Here is a 26,099-nt window from a genome sequence, read left to right on the forward strand (position 1 = left end):
CATTCATACTATATCTACATTGGATATAATGTAATATACTGATCACTTCCCACAGGTCAATGTACATATAATAGCAAAATCGTTATTACTATAACTACATTAGATATAAAGTAATATACTGATCCCTGCCCACAATTCAATGTACCTATATTTAATAACAACATCATTCATACTATATCTACATGATATATGATGTAATACACCAATCCCTGCCCACAGATCAATGTATATTTAATAGCTATATCATTATTACTATATCTACATTAGATATAATGTAATATACTGATCCCTGTCCACAGATCAATGTATCTACATTTAATATCAATATCATTAGTACTATATCCACATTACATATAATGTATTATACTGATCCCTTCCCACAGATCAATGTACATATAATAACAATATCATTATTACTATTTCTACATTAGATATAATGTAATATACTGATCCCTCCCCACAGATCAAGGTACCTACCTTTAATAACAATATCATTAGTACTATATCTACATTAGATATAATGTAATATAATGATTCCTTCCCACAGATCAAGGTATCTACATTTAATAACAATATCATTATTACTATATCTACACTAGATATAATGTAATATTCGGATTCCTTCCCACGGATCAATGTACATATAATAACAACATCATTCATACTATATCTTCATTGGATATAATGTAATATACTGATCCCTTCCCACAGGTCAATGTACATATAATAGCAAAATCGTTATTACTATATCTACATTAGGTATAATGTAATGTATTGACTACATCCTACAGATCATTGTACATTTAATAACATCATTCATGCTATAGCTAAATTGGATATAATGTAATATACTGATCCCTTCCCACAGATCAAGGTAGCTACATTTAATAACAACATCATTATTACTATATCTACATGAGATATGATGTAATATACTAATCCCTGCCCACAGATCAATGTATACTTAATAGCGATATCATTATTACTATATCTACATTAGATACAATGTAGTATACTGATCACTGTCCACAGATCAAGGTGCCTACATTTAATAACAATATTATTATTACTACATCTACGTTAGATATAATGTAATATACTGATCCCTGCCCACAGATCAATGTACCTACGTTTAATAAGAATATCATTAGTACTATATCCACATTACATATAATGTAATAGACTGATTACTTCCCACAGGTCAATGTACATATAATAGCAATATCGTTATTGCCATATCTACATTAGGTATAATGTAATATACTGATCCCTCCTCACAGATCAATGTACCTACATTTCATAACAATATCATTATTACTCTATCTACATTAGATATAATGTAATATACTGATCCCTTCCCACAGATCAAGGTAGGTACATTTAATAACAATATCATTAGTACTATATCTACATTAGATATAATGTAATATACTGATCCCTTCCCACAGATCAAGGTAGGTACATTTATTAACAATATCATTATTACTACATATACATTACATATAAAGTAATATACTGATCCCTGCCCACAGTTCAATGTACCTATATTTAATAACAACATCATCCATACTATATCCACATGAGATATGATGTAATATACTAATCCCTGCCCACAGATCAATGTATATTTAATAGCGACATCAGTATTACTATATCTACATTAGATACAATGTAATATACTGATTCCTTCCCACAGATGAAGGTATCTACGTTTAATAACAATATGATTATTACTATATCTACATTAAATATAATGCAATATACGGATTCCTTCCCACAGATCAATGTACATTTAATAACAACATCATTCATACTATATGTAGCGTCGAAACCTCTCCAACATGGAGAAGTCCCGTATTTCAGATTATGATAAGGAGTGCGGTAGGTTCATAAATAAATTTAATAATAATTGAGCCAAAAACGTTTGATTTTATTGGCTCTCAAAAACGAAGGGGAAAAGCCATACGGCATAAGAACCCCTGATTCTTAAATATATTAAGAGAAAAAGCGAATCGAAGCAAGGTGCGAGCGATCGCATGTAACGTTATCTTATATCGTATTTAAATTAGAATAATCACATATGAAGCGTGTATTTATACTGTGTAATGAGGGTGGTTATATGTAATAACCAACCCTATCGTGTCGTTTTGTATTGAACAATAGTATCGAATCAGAGTGATTACAGGAAGTAACCACTCTACCGGGTCGTCGTCACGACCACGGATGTCTTGTATGTAATTGTAATATGCGTATTCAGGGTGGTTACGTGATGTAACCAACCCTACGGGTCGTCGGTGTGACTGCAATAGTCACATCCGAACGACATCCGAGTAACCAGGGTGGTTACGTGATGTAACCAACCCTACGGGTCGTCGGTGTGACTGCAATAGTCACATCCGAACGACATCCGATTAATCGAAAGAGATTCGGCTCTTGCACTCGCGAACTAACCATATTACGATCGCGACCCGAACTGCCCGAAATCTGCAAGCCGACTGACTAAAAAAAGCAAGCAAGAATACCCGGAAATTGCCTGAAAATTCTAGCATAAGAGGGGTGGCATTTGAAAATGTCCTTTCTTTCTTTCTTCCTATCGATGACGCACGAGGGGCAACGAAACCGTTAGGTCGTTTATTACTTGCAGATGGGACCGAACCGAGCGAAAACCGATAGACAAAAGCCCTGCCTTGACTCGTCCTTCGAATCAAAGGGCTATTCCCGGCGACGAACGCGCTGGGCCTCTTAAGATCGTAAACCTCCCTCGATCGACAAAGGTTCTCAACCGCGTTCGAACATGCTCCCCCCGTTGCGAGTATACCGAGCAAAATTATTCTAGCTTCAAATTAACGCGAATGCATAATAAACTAACATGCACTATTTCTAAATATACATAGGTTGCGTCACTATCACTAGCTTGATTAGTTCGCGTTTTATTAAACGTCTTCAAGCAATGGACACAACACGGAAATGTTTCTTTTGAAAACGCCGTTAGCGCCTTTGATGGTAGCCACCCGCACTTCTCCATCACCACCAGGATGAATCTCCAGAACCCTGCCCAGCCGCCACTGCATACATGGTAGATTCTTATCCATGAGAAGCACAATGGTGTCCACCTTAATTTCGCCACGGGCCTCCAGCCACTTTTGGCGCTTCTGCAGTTCGTTGAGGTACTCTGTGTACCACCGTTTCCAGAAGTCCTGGCGAGCCTTTATAATTAATCTCCATGATGACAGTCGATTCTCTGGAACCGAAAGCAAATTATCCTCCGGCAGTATCGTGAGAGGTCGACCCACCAAAACATGCGCAGGTGTCAGCGCAAGCGGATCATTCGGATCCGAAGAAATAGGGCACAGCGGTCTTGAATTCAAAATAGCTTCGATCTCAATAGCAAAAGTGTTAATCTCTTCAAAGGTAAAGAGACGTTCACCTACAACCCGCTTGAAGTGGTGTTTGAAAGACTTGACCGCCGCTTCCCATATTCCCCCGAAGTGCGGTGACAAGGGCGGATTAAAATGCCACGTGATATTTTTACTTACCGCGAACTCATTTACTTGACCCTTAAATTGGTCCGACCCGAACAAGGCATATAATTCGCGTAATTGATTATTGGCACCTACGAAATTCGTGCCATTATCTGAATAAACGTGCGTAGGTATCGCGCGACGGCCTATAAAGCGTCTAAAGGCTCCGAGAAACCCTTCTGTCGTTAGATCGCTGACGATCTCGATATGTACTGCTTTAACCGACATACATACGAAGACGCAGCCGTACGCCTTCACTCGATTTCGGTTTCGATGTTTCTTTTCCTTAACGAATAGCGGCCCGAAAAAATCTACACCCGTATGAGTAAACGCCGCGGCTTCTTCAACGCGCGATTTTGGCAAATTACCCATTACCCGTTGCACAGGTGTCGCCCTAAAACGGATGCACCGAACGCATCGTCGCACTATTTTCCGTACCTGATTTTTCCCGTCGAGTAGCCAAAAACGGTGTCGAATCGTATATAACGTACTTTGGATGCCCGCGTGGTACGTGCGTTCATGAGTATCGCGAATGATCAAATCAGTCACATGGTGATATGACGGTAAGAGAATTGGGTGTTTTTGCGAATATGAGATCTCAGCGTTCTGTAATCGCCCACCAACGCGGAGTAAACCATCTCTATCAATAAAAGGGTTCAAAGATGCTAATCGATTACCCTTAGCTCCTCCCGACGACGATATATGCTGGATCTCGCTAGAAAACTGTTCCCTCTGAATCGCTCGTATAATCGAGCGTTCCGCCGCAATTTTCTCCTCCGCGCATAACTCTCCTCTATGACTGTTTGATCGAAGCATTCGTAAACAATAAGCTACTACACGGACGAGTTTCGGATACGAGGAAAAATTGATAAAAAAGTCGCATTTATTAATTGTGAGTGCTAGACACGTCATCTTTTTTAACCCGGGAAGATCTGTAACGGTAAGAACTGAATTTATCGGCCAAGAATCCTCGCGACCGCGCAACCAATTAGGACCTTCGAACCACGAGTTATTTTGACAAAACGCTGCGGGATATTGACCGCGGGACAATGCGTCAGCTGGGTTGTCCTTTGTCCTGACATGCCGCCATTCGGCCTCTACGGTCTTTTGAATCTCTGCGACGCGATTAGATTCGAAAAGTCTCAACACCGACGGGGACTTCCTCAGCCATTGTAGAACTATCGTGGAATCGGTCCAAAATGTAACACGATTAATTGGAATATCGATAGCCGAACGTGTTTCGCGATATAGCCGAGCCAGCGTCAACGCACCGCATAATTCGAGACGCGGCATAGTCATTTCCTTGAGCGGCGCGACCCGAGATTTCGCACAAGAAAGACGCACGAGGGTATGACCATCTTGATCGCAAGAACGTAGATATATGCATGCTCCGTACCCTACCTTACTCGCGTCGCAAAACCCGTGAATTTGAATATTACTAGCATTTTTTAGGATAAGCCTTCGGTCTACGGTTAAGTTGTTCACGAAATGAAGTTGACTTGAGAATGCGGTCCAACTGGAGCACAAAGCTTGTGGAACCGATTCGTCCCATTCAAGCTTCGCTTTCCAGCATTCCTGCATAAAAACTTTCGCGGCTAAAATTACTGGTCCTAATAATCCGAGTGGATCAAAAATTTTCGCTATTTCCGACAAAATGACGCGTTTGGTAAATTTCGCGGGAAGTTCGAATGATTTTACCGAGTATACGAGTTTGTCTTCGCGCGCGTTCCATCCGAGGCCTAACGTTTTTTTCACGGTACTATCATCAGTTACGCAATCTGTCCCGAGGATTTTTTCATTAATGTTGTCGAGAGCGTGGTTATGGTTAGATGCCCACTGACGTATATTAAACCCGCCCCGTTTTAAAAGTTCAATTATCTCATCGCGGATTCTTAAAATTTCTTCTAGTGAATTCGCGCCCGTTAAAAGATCGTCTACATATAAATCCCGTTTCAAAATTTCAGACGCGTACGGAAAGTCTGTGCGCTCGTCATCCGCGAGCTGCTGGATCGTGCGAATCGCGAGGTACGGAGCCGACGAAACACCGAATGTAACCGTGTTCATCTCATAGGTCTTAACGCGATCCTCGTGATACCAAAATATCCGTTGGTACTTCCTATCCTGAGGGTGAACAAGAATTTGCCGGTACATCTTCTCGATGTCGGCAGTAAGCACGTACGCGTGTGTCCGGAATCTAACTAAATGCTCAAAGAGCTTATCTTGAATAGTGGGACCGATCATAAGCCTGTCATTTAAAGAAATATTCGTCTCCGATTTAGCTGACGCGTCGAAAACTACGCGAACCTTGGTAGTTGCACTGGTGGTTTTTATCACGGCGTGATGAGGCATGTAATAGCCTGCCACAGTCTCGTCGTCAGCCCGAGACATATGACCAAGAGTAATATACTCCTGCATCACCTTCGTGTATTCTGCCTTAAGTACTGCGTTCGCGTTTAATTTTCTTTGTAGCGCGTTAAACCGACGGAAAGCGGATCGTCGCGAGTCGCCAAAATCTCTATCGCCGGTGCGAAAAGGCAAACGCACAATATACCGTCCCGACGCGTCGCGCGTTGTATTTTCGCGGTAATGCGTCTCGCATAACGCTTCTTCTGATAATCCCGTAGTTTCGGTGTCTATGTTTTCTATTAACCAAAATTTGGCGATTTGTTCCTTTAATTCTAATAAAGCACACGAGACTGCTTGTTTTTCCGCGTTATCTCCCGCGCCGCCAACTATTACCCATCCGAGTCGGGTTTTTTGTAGAAACAAATCGCTATCGTCGCGAGATAATTTAATTTGCCCTATTGATAGTAACGATAACGTGGCACCGGATCCTATTAAAATATCAACCGGCCGTGGTATATGGAATTCGGGGTCCGCGAGACGTAAATTAGCGGGGATTTTAATTAGTTCACGCGGGAACACTTCCTCCGGAACGGAATCTGCAATTCGCGGAACAGCTAAACAGGTCAAATCTTTTTTTAAATCACTATGAATCGAACTAAAAGTTATATTAATCGAACTGCTCGCTATCGTATTCATTCCGTTAATCGCACCGATCGGAATGGAGCAGGATTGCATCGGGAGCCCTAATTGCCGCGCGAGTTTGTCCGTAATAAAATGTGCCGTCGCACAAGTGTCTAATAACGCGCGAGCCCTTATAAATATTCCCTCGGCGCTTCGAACGCGAACTACTGCACTCATCATTAATTGCGAGCGGGGAACGCAACCAATGAGGGTTAATACGGAGCCTAATCGTCATGAAGACTTTGTCTGATCGGTCGTCTCGATTCCTGGTTTCGCTTGAGACGTTGATGGTCCGGCGGATGACTGTTGATTCGCGAAGCTGTGCAATAATGTGTTATGAAAACGCCCGCAAAATCTACAACGCGACCCCTTGCACTCTCCGGCGTGCGGACGAAGGCAATTTCGACATAATTGTTTCCGTTTCACTGTATCCCACCGTTGGGACGTAGTCATTTTTTGAAACGTCGGGCATTTATAAATGTTATGATTTTGCTTGCAGCAAAAACAAGAAATCGAAGTCGCGGTGACGAATGAGCGCGCACTCGCCTCGGTCTTGCGAGTTTTCGCCGCGCGTGGTTCCCGGTCGGATCGACGTTTGTTTCCGGATTGATTCGCGCTTTTTTCACAACTGTCGACCTCTTCGAGATGGTGCAATCGGTTCGCAGTCGCGCTCACGAATTTATAGAACTTCTCCAGGCTGGGAAAAACGTCCTCGTCCAGCAACTCTTCCCATTTCTGACGAAGGTCGCTGGGAAGCGCCTTCTCCAGCACACAGATAACCATGGTGTGATCGGGCTCTATATCTAATGTTTTTAACATGCTTAGATGCTGGCGAACATCGTCGATTAACTTCGTAAGCCCGGACGGAGTGGCCGTAGTTAAACGTTTCATATCAAGAATGGCATTCAGATGTCTTGAAATGAGTATCCGTCGCTTTTCATACGAATCAGCGAGTAGCTGCCACGCGCTCTTATAATTCTCCACGCTCGCGCTGAAAATTATGACCTTTTTTAATGCTTCGCCTCTCAAAGAATTCTTTAAATATATAAATCTTTCCAAATCTGTGATATCCGTACGCGCGTCGATCATAGTCAGGAACGTATTTTTGTACGATAACCACTCGTCAAAATTCCCGTCGAATGTCGGTAATTCCGCGACCGGTAATTTCATGGTACGACGCGTTTCTATCAAGGTATTATTTAAACCTGTATTCCCTAGCGTTTCGTTCGTTCGCGCCCCCGACGCACCGGCGTCTTCCATCCCTTCGATCGCACCCGCGCATTCATAATATTGGTCTTGAATTTCTAGAATGTCGTCTAACCGATCGTTTGTTGGATCAATAATCGCGAGCTCATCATTTAATTCTTCGTACGCGGTTAGCATATCGGTCACTCGCGCCAATCGTGATTTTAGTACTAATTTATTAAATCTACCAGACGCGACGTTGTTCACGAGCTGCGTCACTTGCGTCTTGAGGGTGGTTCGTCTTCGATTAATTACTCGAATTCTATCCATGGTTAAGGTTGTCTAAATCTGACGTTCGCAATAAACTACACGAAAAACCGACTGAATTTAATTGAACACGGTGTCAAGCACCTCAAAACGACCCGTATGATACACTTATGATTATGTTATAAAGTACTTAACTTATCGTGATGGTCAGCAGTAAGCAGCAGCCGGGCAAGATGTTCTCCAGGAGATGATGGTGGTGGCTACCTTTGAACTCCTCGATATCGTTCACAACCGCACTTGATGCGCAGAATATAGCACTGTTGTGTCTTTATACTATTGCACATGTACGAATTGATCACTTGTAAAATAAGTCCGATTAAAGTCGATAAATACCAATCCAGCTCTGTAACGTGTTTCCACGTCAAAAGTCAAGACAAGAATTGGCCTGTTGGCCGTTCGCAGCCCTTTATATTTCAAAAGGGTTTACCCCCACAAAGGGGGTAGCATCTTGCCTTCGAAGACTTTCGCACGGCAACGAGAATGACCTGACGGCCTGCACACGATCCGTTTTGAACGTTGCATTTACGTTGAATTTTCTAATTTCTGATTATACTTTCACTGATTTATCGCTCACACCTCACAGGAGGCACCAAAAATGTAGCGTCGAAACCTCTCCAACATGGAGAAGTCCCGTATTTCAGATTATGATAAGGAGTGCGGTAGGTTCATAAATAAATTTAATAATAATTGAGCCAAAAACGTTTGATTTTATTGGCTCTCAAAAACGAAGGGGAAAAGCCATACGGCATAAAAACCCCTGATTCTTAAATATATTAAGAGAAAAAGCGAATCGAAGCAAGGTGCGAGCGATCGCATGTAACGTTATCTTATATCGTATTTAAATTAGAATAATCACATATGAAGCGTGTATTTATACTGTGTAATGAGGGTGGTTATATGTAATAACCAACCCTATCGTGTCGTTTTGTATTGAACAATAGTATCGAATCAGAGTGATTACAGGAAGTAACCACTCTACCGGGTCGTCGTCACGACCACGGATGTCTTGTATGTAATTGTAATATGCGTATTCAGGGTGGTTACGTGATGTAACCAACCCTACGGGTCGTCGGTGTGACTGCAATAGTCACATCCGAACGACATCCGAGTAACCAGGGTGGTTACGTGATGTAACCAACCCTACGGGTCGTCGGTGTGACTGCAATAGTCACATCCGAACGACATCCGATTAATCGAAAGAGATTCGGCTCTTGCACTCGCGAACTAACCATATTACGATCGCGACCCGAACTGCCCGAAATCTGCAAGCCGACTGACTAAAAAAAGCAAGCAAGAATACCCGGAAATTGCCTGAAAATTCTAGCATAAGAGGGGTGGCATTTGAAAATGTCCTTTCTTTCTTTCTTCCTATCGATGACGCACGAGGGGCAACGAAACCGTTAGGTCGTTTATTACTTGCAGATGGGACCGAACCGAGCGAAAACCGATAGACAAAAGCCCTGCCTTGACTCGTCCTTCGAATCAAAGGGCTATTCCCGGCGACGAACGCGCTGGGCCTCTTAAGATCGTAAACCTCCCTCGATCGACAAAGGTTCTCAACCGCGTTCGAACACTATATGTACCTTGGATATAATGTAATATACTGATCCCTTCCCACAGATCAGTGTACACATAATAGCAAAATCGTTATTACTATATCTACATTAGGTATAATGTAATATATTGACTACATCCTACAGATCATTGTACATTTGATAACATCATTCATGCTATAGCTAAATTGGATATAATGTAATATACTGATCCCTTCCCACAGATCAAGGTAGCTACATTTAATAACAACATCATTATTACTATATCTACATGAGATATGATGTAATATACTAATCCCTGCCCACAGATCAATGTATATTTAATAGCGATATCATTATTACTATATCTACATTAGATACAATGTAGTATACTGATCACTGTCCACAGATCAAGGTGCCTACATTTAATAACAATATTATTATTACTACATCTACGTTAGATATAATGTAATATACTGATCCCTGCCCACAGATCAATGTACCTACGTTTAATAAGAGTATCATTAGTACTATATCCACATTACATATAATGTAATAGACTGATTACTTCCCACAGGTCAATGTACATATAATAGCAATATCGTTATTGCCATATCTACATTAGGTATAATGTAATATACTGATCCCTCCTCACAGATCAATGTACCTACATTTCATAACAATATCATTATTACTATATCTACATTAGATATAATGTAATATAATGATTCCTTCCCACAGATCAAGGTATCTACATTTAATAACAATATCATTATTACTATATCTACACTAGATATAATGTAATATTCGGATTCCTTCCCACGGATCAATGTACATATAATAACAACATCATTCATACTATATCTTCATTGGATATAATGTAATATACTGATCCCTTCCCACAGGTCAATGTACATATAATAGCAAAATCGTTATTACTATATCTACATTAGGTATAATGTAATGTATTGACTACAACCTACAGATCATTGTACATTTAATAACATCATTCATGCTATAGCTAAATTGGATATAATGTAATATACTGATCCCTTCCCACAGATCACGGTAGCCACATTTAATAACAATATCATTATTACTATATCTACATGAGATATGATGTAATATACTAATCCCTGCCCACAGATCAATGTATATTTAATAGCGATATCATTATTACTATATCTACATTAGATACAATGTAATATGCTGATCACTGTCCACAGATCAAGGTGCCTACATTTAATAACAATATCATTATTACTACATCTACATTAGATATAATGTAATATACTGATCCCTGCCCACAGATCAATGTACCTACATTTAATAAGAATATCATTAGTACTATATCCACATTACATATAATGTAATATACTGATTACTTCCCACAGATCAATGTACCTACATTTCATAACAATATCATTAGTACTATATCTACATTAGATATAATGTAATATACTGATCCCTTCCCACAGATCAAGGTGCCTACATTTCATAACAATATCATTATTACTATATCTACATGAGATATGATGTAATATACTAATCCCTGTCCACAGATCAATGTACCTACATTTATTAACGATATCATTAGTACTATATCCACATTACATATAATGTATTATACTGATCCCTTCCCACAGATCAATGTACATATAATAGCAAAATCGTTATTACTATAACTACAGTAGATAAAATGTAATATACAGAGTCCTTTCCTCAGATCAATGTACATTTAATATGGATATCATTATTACTATTTCAACATTAGATATAATGTAATATACTGATCCCTGCCCACAGATCAATGTACCTACATTTAATAAGAATATCATCAGTACTATATCCACATTACATATAATGTAATATACTGATTCCTTCCCACAGATCAATGTACATTTAACAACAACATCATTCATACTATATCTACATTGGATATAATGTAGTATACTGATCCCTTACCACAGATCAATGTACATGACATATCAATATCATTGGTACTATGTCTACATTGGATATAGTGTAATATACTGGTTTATTCGCACAGACCAGTGTACATTTAATAACAATATCAATGGTACTATATCTACATTACATCTAATGTAATATACTGATCCTTTCCCACAGATCAATGTACATATCATAACAATATCATTATTACTATAACCACATTAGATATAATGTAATATACTGAGTCCTTTCCTCAGATCAATGTACATTTAATATGGATATCATTATTACTATTTCTACATTAGATATAATGTAATATACTGATTCCTTCCCACAGATCAAGGTATCTACATTTAATAACAATATCATTATTACTATATCTACACTAGATATAATGTAATATACGGATTCCTTCCCACGGATCAATGTACATTTAATAACAACATCATTCATACTATATCTACATTGGATATAATGTAATGTATTGACTACATCCTACAGATCATTGTACATTTAATAACATCATTCATGCTGTAGCTAAATTGGATATAATATAATATACTGATCCCTTCCCACAGATCAAGGTAGCTACATTTAATAACAATATCATTATTACTATATCTACATGAGATATGATGTAATATACTAATCCCTGCCCACAGATCAATGTATATTTAATAGCGATATCATTATTACTATATCTACATTAGATATAATGTAATATACTGATCCCTGCCCACAGATCAATGTACCTACATTTAATAAGAATATCATTATTACTATATCCACATTACATATAATGTAATATACCGATTCCTTCCCACAGATCAATGTACATATAATAGCGATGTCGTTATTGCCATATCTACATTAGGTATAATGTAATATACTGATCCCTGTCCACAGATCAATGTACCTACATTTAATAACAATATCATTAGTACTATATCCACTTCACATATAATGTAATATACTGATCCCTTCCCACAGATCAATGTACATATAATAACAATATCATTATTACTATTTCTACATTTGATATAATGTAATATACTGATCCCTGCCCACAGATCAAGGTACCTACCTTTAATAACTATATCATTAGTACTATATCTACATTAGATATGAGGTAATATACTGATTCCTCCCCACAGATCAAGGTATCTACATTTATTAACAATATCATTATTACTATATCTGCACTAAATATAATGCAATATACGGATTCCTTCCCACAGATCAATGTACATTTAATAACAACATCATTCCTACTATATCTACCTTGGATATGATGTAATATACTGATCCCTTCCCACAGATCAATGTACATATAATAGCAAAATCGTTATTACTATATCTACATTAGGTATAATGTAATGTATTGATTACATCCAACAGATCATTGTACATTTAATAACATCATTCATGCTATAGCTAAATTGGATATAATGTAATATACTGATCCCTGTTCACAGATCAATGTACCTACATTTAATAACAATATCATTAGTACTATATCCACATTACATATAATATAATATACTGATCCCTTCCCACAGATCAATGTACATATAATAACAATATCATTATTACTATTTCTACATTAGGTATATTGTAATATACTGATCACTTCCCACAGGTCAATGTACATATAATAGCAAAACCGTTATTACTATAACTGCATTAGATATAATGTAATATACTGAGTCCTTTCCTCAGATCAATGTACATTTAATATGGATATCATTGTTACTATTTCTACATTAGATATAATGTAATATACTGATCCCTGCCCACAGATCAAGGTACCTACCTTTAATAACAATATCATTAGTACTATATCTACATTGGATATAATGTAATATACTGATCCCTTCCCACAGATCAATGTACATATAATAGCAAAATCGTTATTACTATATCTACATTAGGTATAATGTAATGTATTGACTACATCGTACAGATCATTGTACATTTAATAACATCATTCATGCTATAGCTAAATTGGATATAATGTAATATACTGATCCCTTCCCACAGATCAAGGTAGCTGCATTTAATAACAATATCATTATTACTATATCTACATGAGATACGATGTAATGTACTAGTCCCTGCCCACAGATCAATGTACATATAATAACGATATGATTATTACTATTTCTACATTAGATATAATGTAATATACTGATCCCTGCCCACAGATCAAGGTACCTACCTTTAATAACAATATCATTAGTACTATATCTACATTAGATATAATGTAATATACTGATTCCTCCCCACAGATCAAGGTATCTACATTTAATAACAATATCATTATTACTATATCTGCACTGAATATAATGCAATATACGGATTCCTTCCCACAGATCAATGTACATTTAATAACAACATCATTCCTACTATATCTACCTTGGATATGATGTAATATACTGATCCCTTCCCACAGATCAATGTACATATAATAGCAAAATCGTTATTACTATATCTACATTAGGTATAATGTAATGTATTGATTACATCCAACAGATCATTGTACATTTAATAACATCATTCATGCTATAGCTAAATTGGATATAATGTAATATACTGATCCCTTCCCACAGATCAAGGTAGCTACCTTTAATAACAATATCATTGTTACTATATGTACATGAGATATGATGTAATATACTAATCCGTGCCCACAGATCAATGTATATTTAATAGCGATATCATTATTACTATATCTACATTAGATATAATGTAATGTACTGATCACTGTCCACAGATCAAGGAGCCTACATTTAATAACAATATCAGTATTACTACATCTACATTAGATATAATGTAATATACTGATCCCTGCCCACAGATCATTGTACCTACATTTAATAAGAACATCATTATTACCATATCCACATCACATATAATGTAATATACGGATTACTTCCCACAGATCAATGTACATATAATAGCAATGTCGTTATTGCCATATCTACATTAGGTATAATGTAATATACTGATCCCTCCTCACAGATCTATGTACCTACATTTCATAAGAATATCATTATTACTATATCTACATTAGATATAATGTAATATACTGATCCCTGCCCACATATCAAGGTACCTACCTTTAATAACAATATCATTAGTACTATATCTACATTAGATATAATGTAATATACTGATACCTTCCCACAGATCAAGGTAGCTACATTTAACAACAACATCTTTCATACTATATCTACATTGGATATAATGTAATATACTGATCCCTTCCCACAGATCAATGTACATATAATAGCAAAATCGTTAATACTATATCTACATTAGGTATAATGTAATGTACTGACTACATCGCACAGATCATTGTACATTTAATAACATCATTCATGCTATAGCTAAATTGGATATAATGTAATATACTGATCCCTTCCCACAGATCGAGGTAGCTACATTTAATAACAATATCATTATTACTACATCTACATTAGATATAAAGTAATATACTGATCCCTGCCCACAGTTCAATGTACCTATATTTAATAACAACATCATTCATACTATATCTACATGAGATATGATGTAATATACTAATCCCTGCCCACAGATCAATGTATATTTAATAGCGATATCATTATTACTATATCTACATTAGATATAATGTAATATACTGATCCCTGTCCACAGATCAAGGTATCTACATTTAATAACAATATCATTATTACTATATCTACACTAGATATAATGGAATATACGGATTCCTTCCTACAGATCAATGTACATTTATTAACAACATCATTCATACTATATCTACATTGGATATAATGTAATATACTGATCCCTTCCCACAGATCAAGGTAGGTACATTTAATAACAATATCATTATTACTACATATACATTACATATAAAGTAATATACTGATCCCTGCCCACAGTTCAATGTACCTATATTTAATAACAACATCATCCATACTATATCTACATTAGATATAATGTAATATACTGATCCCTGTCCACAGATCAATGTACCTACATTTAATAACAATATCATTAGTACTATATCCACTTCACATATAATGTAATATACTGATCCCTTCCCACAGATCGATGTACATATAATAGCAAAATCGTTATTACTATATCTACATTAGGTATAATGTAATGTATTCATTACATCCAACAGATCATTGTACATTTAATAACATCATTCATGCTATAGCTCAATTGGATATAATGTAATATACTGATCCCTTCCCACAGATCAAGGTAGCTACATTTAATAACAATATCATTATTACTATATCTACATGAGATATGATGTAATATACTAATCCCTGCCCACAGATCAATGTATATTTAATAGCGATATCATTATTACTATATCTAGATTAGATATAATGTAATGTACTGATCACTGTCCACAGATCAAGGAGCCTACATTTAATAACAATATCAGTATTACTACATCTACATTAGATATAATGTAATATACTGATCCCTGCCCACAGATCATTGTACCTTCATTTAATTAGAACATCATTATTACCATATCCACATCACATATAATGTAATATACGGATTACTTCCCACAGATCAATGTACATATAATAGCAATGTCGTTATTGCCATATCTACATTAGGTATAATGTAATATACTGATCCCTCCTCACAGATCTATGTACCTACATTTCATAAGAATATCATTATTACTATATCTACATTAGATATAATGTAATATACTGATCCCTGCCCACATATCAAGGTACCTACCTTTAATAACAATATCATTAGTACTATATCTACATTAGATATAATGTAATATACTGATCCCTTCCCACAGATCAAGGTAGCTACATTTAATAACAACATCATTATTACTATATCTACATGAGATATGATGTAATATACTAATCCCTGCCCACAGATCAATGTATACTGAATAGCGATATCATTATTACTATATCTACATTAGATATAATGTAATGTACTGATCCCTTCCCACAGATCAGTGTACATATAATAGCAAAATCGTTATTACTATATCTACATTAGGTATAATGTAATGTATTGACTACATCCTACAGATCATTGTACATTTGATAACATCATTCATGCTATAGCTAAATTGGATATAATGTAATGTACTGATCCCTTCCCACAGATCAAGGTAGCTACATTTAATAACAATATGATTATTACTACATCTACATTAGATATAAAGTAAGATACTGATCCGTGCCCACAGTTCAATGTACATACATTTAATAACAACATCATTCATACTATATCTACATAAGATATGATGTAATATACTAATCCCTGCCCACGGATCAATGTACATATAATAGCAAAATCGTTATTACTATATCTACATTAGGTATAATGTAATGTATTGACTACATCCTACAGATCATTGTACATTTACTAACATCATTCATGCTATAGCTAAATTGGATATAATGTAATATACTGATCCCTTCCCACAGATCAATGTACCTACATTTAATAAGAATATCATCAGTACTATATCCACATTACATATAATGTAATATACTGATTCCTTCCCACAGATCAATGTACATTTAACAACAACATCATTCATACTATATCTACATTGGATATAATGTAGTATACTGATCCCTTACCACAGATCAATGTACATGACATATCAATATCATTGGTACTATGTCTACATTGGATATAGTGTAATATACTGGTTTATTCGCACAGACCAGTGTACATTTAATAACAATATCAATGGTACTATATCTACATTACATCTAATGTAATATACTGATCCTTTCCCACAGATCAATGTACATATCATAACAATATCATTATTACTATAACCACATTAGATATAATGTAATATACTGAGTCCTTTCCTCAGATCAATGTACATTTAATATGGATATCATTATTACTATTTCTACATTAGATATAATGTAATATACTGATTCCTTCCCACAGATCAAGGTATCTACATTTAATAACAATATCATTATTACTATATCTACACTAGATATAATGTAATATACGGATTCCTTCCCACGGATCAATGTACATTTAATAACAACATCATTCATACTATATCTACATTGGATATAATGTAATGTATTGACTACATCCTACAGATCATTGTACATTTAATAACATCATTCATGCTATAGCTAAATTGGATATAATATAATATACTGATCCCTTCCCACAGATCAAGGTAGCTACATTTAATAACAATATCATTATTACCACATCTACATTAGATATAAAGTAATATACTGATCCCTGCCCGCAGTTCAATGTACCTATATTTAATAACAACATCATTCATACCATATCTACATGAGATATGATGTAATATACTAATCCCTGCCCACAGATCAATGTATATTTAATAGCGATATCATTATTACTATATCTACATTAGATACAATGTAATATACTGATTCCTCCCCACAGATCAAGGTATCTGCATTTAATAACAATATCATTATTACAGTATCTACACTAGATGTAATGCAATATACGGATTCCTTCCAACAGATCAAAGTACATTTAATAACATCATTCATGCTACAGCTAAATTGGATATAATGTAATATACTGATCCCTTCCCACAGGTCAAGGTAGCTACATTTAATAACAATATCTTTATTACTATATCTACACTAGATATAATGTAATATACGGATTCCTTCCCACGGATCAATGTACATTTAATAACAACATCATTCATACTATATCTACATTGGATATAATGTAATATACTGATCCCTTCCCACAGGTCAATGTACATATAATAGCAAAATCGATATTACTATAACTAGATTGGATATAATGTAATATATCTAGTCCTTTCCTCAGATCAATGTACATTTAATATGGATATCATTATTACTATTTCTACATTAGATATAATGTAATATACTGATCCCTGCCCACAGATCAAGGTACCTACCTTTAATAACAATATCATTAGTACTATATCTACATTAGATATAATGTAATATACTGATCCCTTCCCACAGATCAAGGTAGCTACATTTAATAACAATATCATTATTACCACATCTACATTAGATATAAAGTAGTATACTGATCCCTGCCCGCAGTTCAATGTACCTATATTTAATAACAACATCATTCATACCATATCTACATGAGATATGATGTAATATACTAATCCCTGCCCACAGATCAATGTATATTTAATAGCGATATCATTATTACTATATCTACATTAGATATAATGTAATATACTGATCCCTGTCCACAGTTCAATGTACCTATATTTAATAACAACATCATCCATACTATATCTACATTGGATATAATGTAATATACTGATCCCTCCCCACAGGTCAATGTACATATAATAGCAAAATCGTTATTACTATAACTAGATTAGATATAATGTAATATATCTAGTCCTTTCCTCAGATCAATGTACATTTAGTATGGATATCATTATTACTATTTCTACATTAGATATAATGTAATATACTGATCCCTGCCCACAGATCAAGGTACCTACCTTCAATAACAATATCATTAGTACTACATCAACATTAGATATAATGTAATATACTGATTCCTTCCCACAGATCAAGGTATCTGCATTTAATAACAATATCATTATTACTGTATCTACACTAGATGTAATGCAATATACGGATTCCGTCCCACAGATCAATGTACATTTAATAACATCGTTCATGCTATAGCTAAATTGGATATAATGTAATATACTGATCCCTTCCCACAGATCAAGGTAGTTACATTTAATAACAATAGCATTATTACTACATCGACATTAGATATAAAGTAACATACTGGTACCTGCCCACAGTTCAAGGTACCTACCTTCAATAACAATATCATTAGTACTATATCTACATTAGATATAATGTAATATACTGATCCCTTCCCACAGATCAAGGTAGCTACATTTAACAACAATATCGTTATTACTACATCAACATTAGATATAAAGTAATATACTGATCCCTGCCCACAATTCAATGTACCTATATTTAATAACAACATCATTCATACTATATCTACATGAGATATGATGTAATACACTAATCCCTGCCCACAGATCAATGTATATTTAATAGCTATATCATTATTACTATATCTACATTAGATATAATGTAATATACTGATCCCTGTCCACAGATCAATGTACCTACATTTAATAACAATATCATTAGTACTATATCCACATTACATATAATGTAATATACTGATCCCTTGCCACAGATCAATGTACATATAATAGCAATATCATTATTACTATTTCTACATTAGATATAATGTAATATACTGATCCCTGCCCACAGATCAAGGTATCTACCTTTAATAACAATATCATTAGTACTATATCCACATTACATATAATATAATATACTGATCCCTTCCCACAGATCAATGTACATACAATAACAATATCATTATTACTATTTCTACATTAGATATAATGTAATATACTGATCCCTGCCCACAGATCAAGGTACCTAACTTTACTAACAATATCATTAGTACTATATCTACATTAGATATAATGTGATATACTGATTCCTTCCCACAGATCACGGTATATTTAATACCGATATCATTATTGCTATATCTACATCAGATATAATGTAATGTACTGATTCCTCCCCACAGATCAAGGTATCTGCATTTAATAACAATATCATTATTACTGTATCTACACTAGATGTAATGCAATATACGGATTCCTTCCAACAGATCAAAGTACATTTAATAACATCATTCATGCTACAGCTAAATTGGATATAATGTAATATACTGATCCCTTCCCACAGGTCAATGTACATATAATATCAAAATCGTTGTTACTATAACTAGATTAGATATAATGTAATATATCTAGTCCTTTCCTCAGATCAATGTACATTTAATATGGATATCATTATTACTATTTCTACATTAGATATAATGTAATATACTGATCCCTGGCCACAGATCAAGGTACCTACCTTCAATAACAATGTCATTAGTACTATATCTACATTAGATATAATGTAATAGACTGATCCCTTCCCACAGATCAATGTATATTTAATACCGATATCATTATTGCTATATCTACATTAGATATCATGTAATATACTGATCCCTGCCCACAGATCAAGGTACCTACATTTAATAACAATATAATTATTACTATATCTACATTAGATATAATGTAATATACTGATTCCTCCCCACAGACAAGGTATCTGCATTTAATAACAATATCATTATTACTGTATCTACACTAGATATAATGCAATATACGGATTCCTTCCAACAGATCAATGTACATTTGATAACATCATTCATGCTACAGCTAAATTGGATATAATGTAATATACTGATCCCTTCCCACAGATCAAGGTAGCTACATTTAATAACAATATCATTATTACAATATCTACATGAGATATGATGTAATATACTAATCCCTGCCCACAGAACAATGTATATTTAATAGCGATATCATTATTACTATATCTACATTAGATACAATGTAGTATACTGATCACTGTCCACAGATCAAGGTGCCTACGTTTAATAACAATATCATTATTACTTCATCTACATTAGATATAATGTAATATACTGATCCCTGCCCACAGATCAATGTACCTACATTTAATAACAATATCATTAGTACTATATCTGCATTAGATATAATGTAATATACTGATTCCTTCCCACAGATCACGGTATATTCAATACCGATATCATTATTGCTATTTCTACATTAGATATAATGTAATATACTGATCCCTGCCCACAGATCAAGGTACCTACCTTTAATAACAATATCATTAGTACTATATCTACATTAGATATAATGTGATATACTGATTCCTTCCCACAGATCAAGGTACCTACCTTTAATAACAATATCATTAGTACTATATCTACATTGGATATAATGTAATATACTGATTCCTTCCCACAGGTCAAGGTATATTTAATACCGATATCATTATTGCTATATCTACATTAGATATAATGTAATATACTGATCCCTGTCCACAGATCAAGGTACCTACATTTAATAACAATATAATTATTACTATATCTACATTAGATATAATGTAATATACTGATTCCTCCCCACAGATCAAGGTATCTGCATTTAATAACAATATCATTATTACTGTATCTACACTAGATATAATGCAATATACGGATTCCTTCCAACAGATCAATGTACATTTAATAACATCATTCATGCTACAGCTAAATTGGATATAATGTAATATACTGATCCCTTCCCACAGATCAAGGTAGCTACATTTAATAACAATATCTTTATTACTATATCTACACTAGATATAATGTAAATATACGGATTCCTTCCCACGGATCAATGTACATTTAATAACAACATCATTCATACTATATCTACATTGGATATAATGTAATATACTGATCCCTTCCCACAGGTCAATGTATATATAGTAGCAAAATCGTTATTACTATAACTACATTAGATATAATGGATAAAACTAGTCCTTTCCTCAGATCAATGTACATTTAATATGGATATCATTATTACTATTTCTACATTAGATATAATGTAATATACTGATCCCTGCCCACAGATCAAGGTACCTACCTTCAATAACATTATCATTAGTACTATATCTACATTAGATATAATGTATTATACTGATCCCTTCCCACAGATCAAGGTAGCTACATTTAACAACAATATCGTTATTACTACATCAACATTAGATATAAAGTAATATACTGATCCCTGCCCACAATTCAATGTACCTATATTTAATAACAACATCATTCATACTATATCTACATGAGATATGATGTAATACACTAATCCCTGCCCACAGATCAATGTGTATTTAATAGCTATATCATTATTACTATATCTACATTAGATATAATGTAATGTACTGATCACTGTCCACAGATCAAGGTGCCTACATTTAATAACAATATCATCAGTACTATATCCCCATTACATATAATGTAATGTACTGATCACTGTCCACAGATCAAGGTGCCTACATTTAATAATAATATCATCAGTACTATATCCCCATTACATATAATGTAATATACTTATCCCTTCCCACAGATCAATGTACATATAATAACGATATCATTATTACTATTTCTACATTAGATATAATGTAATATACTGATCCCTTCCCACAGATCAAGATAGCTACATTTAATAACAATATCATTATTACTACATCTACATTAGATATAATGCAATATACGGATTCCTTCCTACAGATCAATGTGCATTTAATAACAACATCATTCATACTATATCTACATTGGATATAATGTAATATACTGATCACTTCCCACAGGTCAATGTACATATAATAGCAAAATCGTTATTACTATAACTACATTAGATATAAAGTAATATACTGATCCCTGCCCACAATTCAATGTACCTATATTTAATAACAACATCATTCATACTATATCTACATGATATATGATGTAATACACTAATCCCTGCCCACAGATCAATGTATATTTAATAGCTATATCATTATTACTATATCTACATTAGATATAATGTAATATACTGATCCCTGTCCACAGATCAATGTATCTACATTTAATATCAATATCATTAGTACTATATCCACATTACATATAATGTATTATACTGATCCCTTCCCGCAGATCAATGTACATATAATAACAATATCATTATTACTATTTCCACATTAGATATAATGTAATATACTGATCCCTGCCCACAGATCAAGGTACCTACCTTTAATAACAATATCATTAGTACTATATCTACATTAGATATAATGTAATATAATGATTCCTTCCCACAGATCAAGGTATCTACATTTAATAACAATATCATTATTACTATATCTACACTAGATATAATGTAATATTCGGATTCCTTCCCACGGATCAATGTACATATAATAACAACATCATTCATACTATATCTTCATTGGATATAATGTAATATACTGATCCCTTCCCACAGGTCAATGTACATATAATAGCAAAATCGTTATTACTATATCTACATTAGGTATAATGTAATGTATTGACTACATCCTACAGATCATTGTACATTTAATAACATCATTCATGCTATAGCTAAATTGGATATAATGTAATATACTGATCCCTTCCCACAGATCAAGGTAGCTACATTTAATAACAACATCATTATTACTATATCTACATGAGATATGATGTAATATACTAATCCCTGCCCACAGATCAATGTATACCTAATAGCGATATCATTATTACTATATCTACATTAGATATAATGTAATGTACTGATCCCTTCCCACAGATCAGTGTACATATAATAGCAAAATCGTTATTACTATATCTACATTAGGTATAATGTAATGTATTGACTACATCCTACAGATCATTGTACATTTGATAACATCATTCATGCTATAGCTAAATTGGATATAATGTAATGTACTGATCCCTTCCCGCTGATCAAAGTAGCTACATTTAATAACAATATCATTATTACAATATCTATATGAGATATGATGTAATATACTAATCCCTGCCCACAGATCAATGTATATTTAATAGCGATATCATTATTACTATATCTACATTAGATACAATGTAGTATACTGATCACTGTCCACAGATCAAGGTGCCTACATTTAATAACAATATTATTATTACTACATCTACGTTAGATATAATGTAATATACTGATCCCTGCCCACAGATCAATGTACCTACGTTTAATAAGAATATCATTAGTACTATATCCACATTACATATAATGTAATAGACTGATTACTTCCCACAGGTCAATGTACATATAATAGCAATATCGTTATTGCCATATCTACATTAGGTATAATGTAATATACTGATCCCTCCTCACAGATCAATGTACCTACATTTCATAACAATATCATTATTACTATATCTACATTAGATATAATGTAATATACTGATCCCTTCCCACAGATCAATGTACATATAATAGCAAAATCGTTATTACTATAACTACAGTAGATATAATGTAATATACAGAGTCCTTTCCTCAGATCAATGTACATTTAATATGGATATCATTATTACTATTTCTACATAAGATATAATGTAATATACTGATCCCTTCCCACAGATCAAGGTAGCTACATTTAATAACAATATCATTATTACCACATCTACATTAGATATAAAGTAATATACTGATCCCTGCCCGCAGTTCAATGTACCTATATTTAATAACAACATCATTCATACCATATCTACATGAGATATGATGTAATATACTAATCCCTGCCCACAGATCAATGTATATTTAATAGCGATATCATTATTACTATATCTACATTAGATATAATGTAATATACTGATCCCTGTCCCCAGATCAATGTATCTACATTTAATAACAATATCATTAGTACTATATCCACATTACATATACTGTAATATACTGATCCCTTCCCACAGATCAATGTACATATAATAACAATATCATTATTACTATCTCTACATTAGATATAATGTAATATACTGATCCCTGCCCGCAGATCAGGGTACCTACCTTTAATAACAATATCATTAGTACTATATCCACATTACATATAATGTAATATACTGATCCCTTCCCACAGATCAATGTACATATAATAACAATATCATTATTACTATATCTACATTAGGTATAATGTAATGTATTGACTACATCCTACAGATCATTGTACATTTAATAACATCATTCATGCTATAGCTAAATTGGATATAATATAATATACTGATCCCTTCCCACAGATCAAGGTAGCTACATTTAATAACAATATCATTATTACTATATCTACATGAGATATGATGTAATATACTAATCCCTGCCCACAGATCAATGTATATTTAGTAGCGATATCATTATTACTATATCTACATTAGATACAATGTAATATACTGATCCCTGTCCACAGATCAAGGTGCCTACATTTAATAACAATATCATTGTTACTACATCTACATTAGATATAATGTAATATACTGATCCCTGCCCACAGATCAAGGTACCTACCTTTAACAACAATATCATTAGTACTATATCTACCTTAGGTATAATGTAATATACTGATCCCTTCCCACAGATCAATGTACCTACATTTAATAAGAACTTCATCAGTACTAGATCCACATTACATATAATGTAATATACTGATTCCTTCCCACAGATCAATGTACATTTAACAACAACATCATTCATACTATATCTACATTGGATATAATGTAGTATACTGATCCCTTACCACAGATCAATGTACATGACATATCAATATCATTGGTACTATGTCTACATTGGATATAGTGTAATATACTGGTTTATTCGCACAGACCAGTGTACATTTAATAACAATATCAATGGTACTATATCTACATTACATCTAATGTAATATACTGATCCTTTCCCACAGATCAATGTACATATCATAACAATATCATTATTACTATAACCACATTAGATATAATGTAATATACTGAGTCCTTTCCTCAGATCAATGTA

The 26,099-nt window shown here is 34.1% G+C and overlaps 2 protein-coding genes across 2 annotated transcripts; both read right to left on the minus strand.

The window, feature by feature from the left end:
- Positions 1 to 2,933: 2,933 nt before the first annotated feature.
- Positions 2,934 to 6,563, minus strand: LOC143305751 (uncharacterized). Its single transcript, XM_076690553.1, has one exon. The coding sequence runs from the start codon at positions 6,561 to 6,563 to the stop codon at positions 2,934 to 2,936; it is 3,630 nt and encodes a 1,209-aa protein (XP_076546668.1).
- A 216-nt stretch (positions 6,564 to 6,779) lies between these two features.
- Positions 6,780 to 8,063, minus strand: LOC143305752 (uncharacterized). The gene has a single exon (XM_076690554.1). The coding sequence runs from the start codon at positions 8,061 to 8,063 to the stop codon at positions 6,780 to 6,782; it is 1,284 nt and encodes a 427-aa protein (XP_076546669.1).
- Between the last annotated feature and the right edge of the window lie 18,036 nt (positions 8,064 to 26,099).

This window comes from Osmia lignaria, chromosome 10 (genome assembly GCF_051020975.1).
Source record: "Osmia lignaria lignaria isolate PbOS001 chromosome 10, iyOsmLign1, whole genome shotgun sequence".
Classification (NCBI taxonomy): Eukaryota; Metazoa; Arthropoda; class Insecta; order Hymenoptera; family Megachilidae; genus Osmia; species Osmia lignaria.

Coding starts and splice junctions, on each gene's coding strand:
- LOC143305751 (XM_076690553.1), bottom strand. CDS start 6,563: ATGAATACGATAGCGAGCAGTTCGATTAATATAACTTTTAGTTCGATT.
- LOC143305752 (XM_076690554.1), bottom strand. CDS start 8,063: ATGGATAGAATTCGAGTAATTAATCGAAGACGAACCACCCTCAAGACG.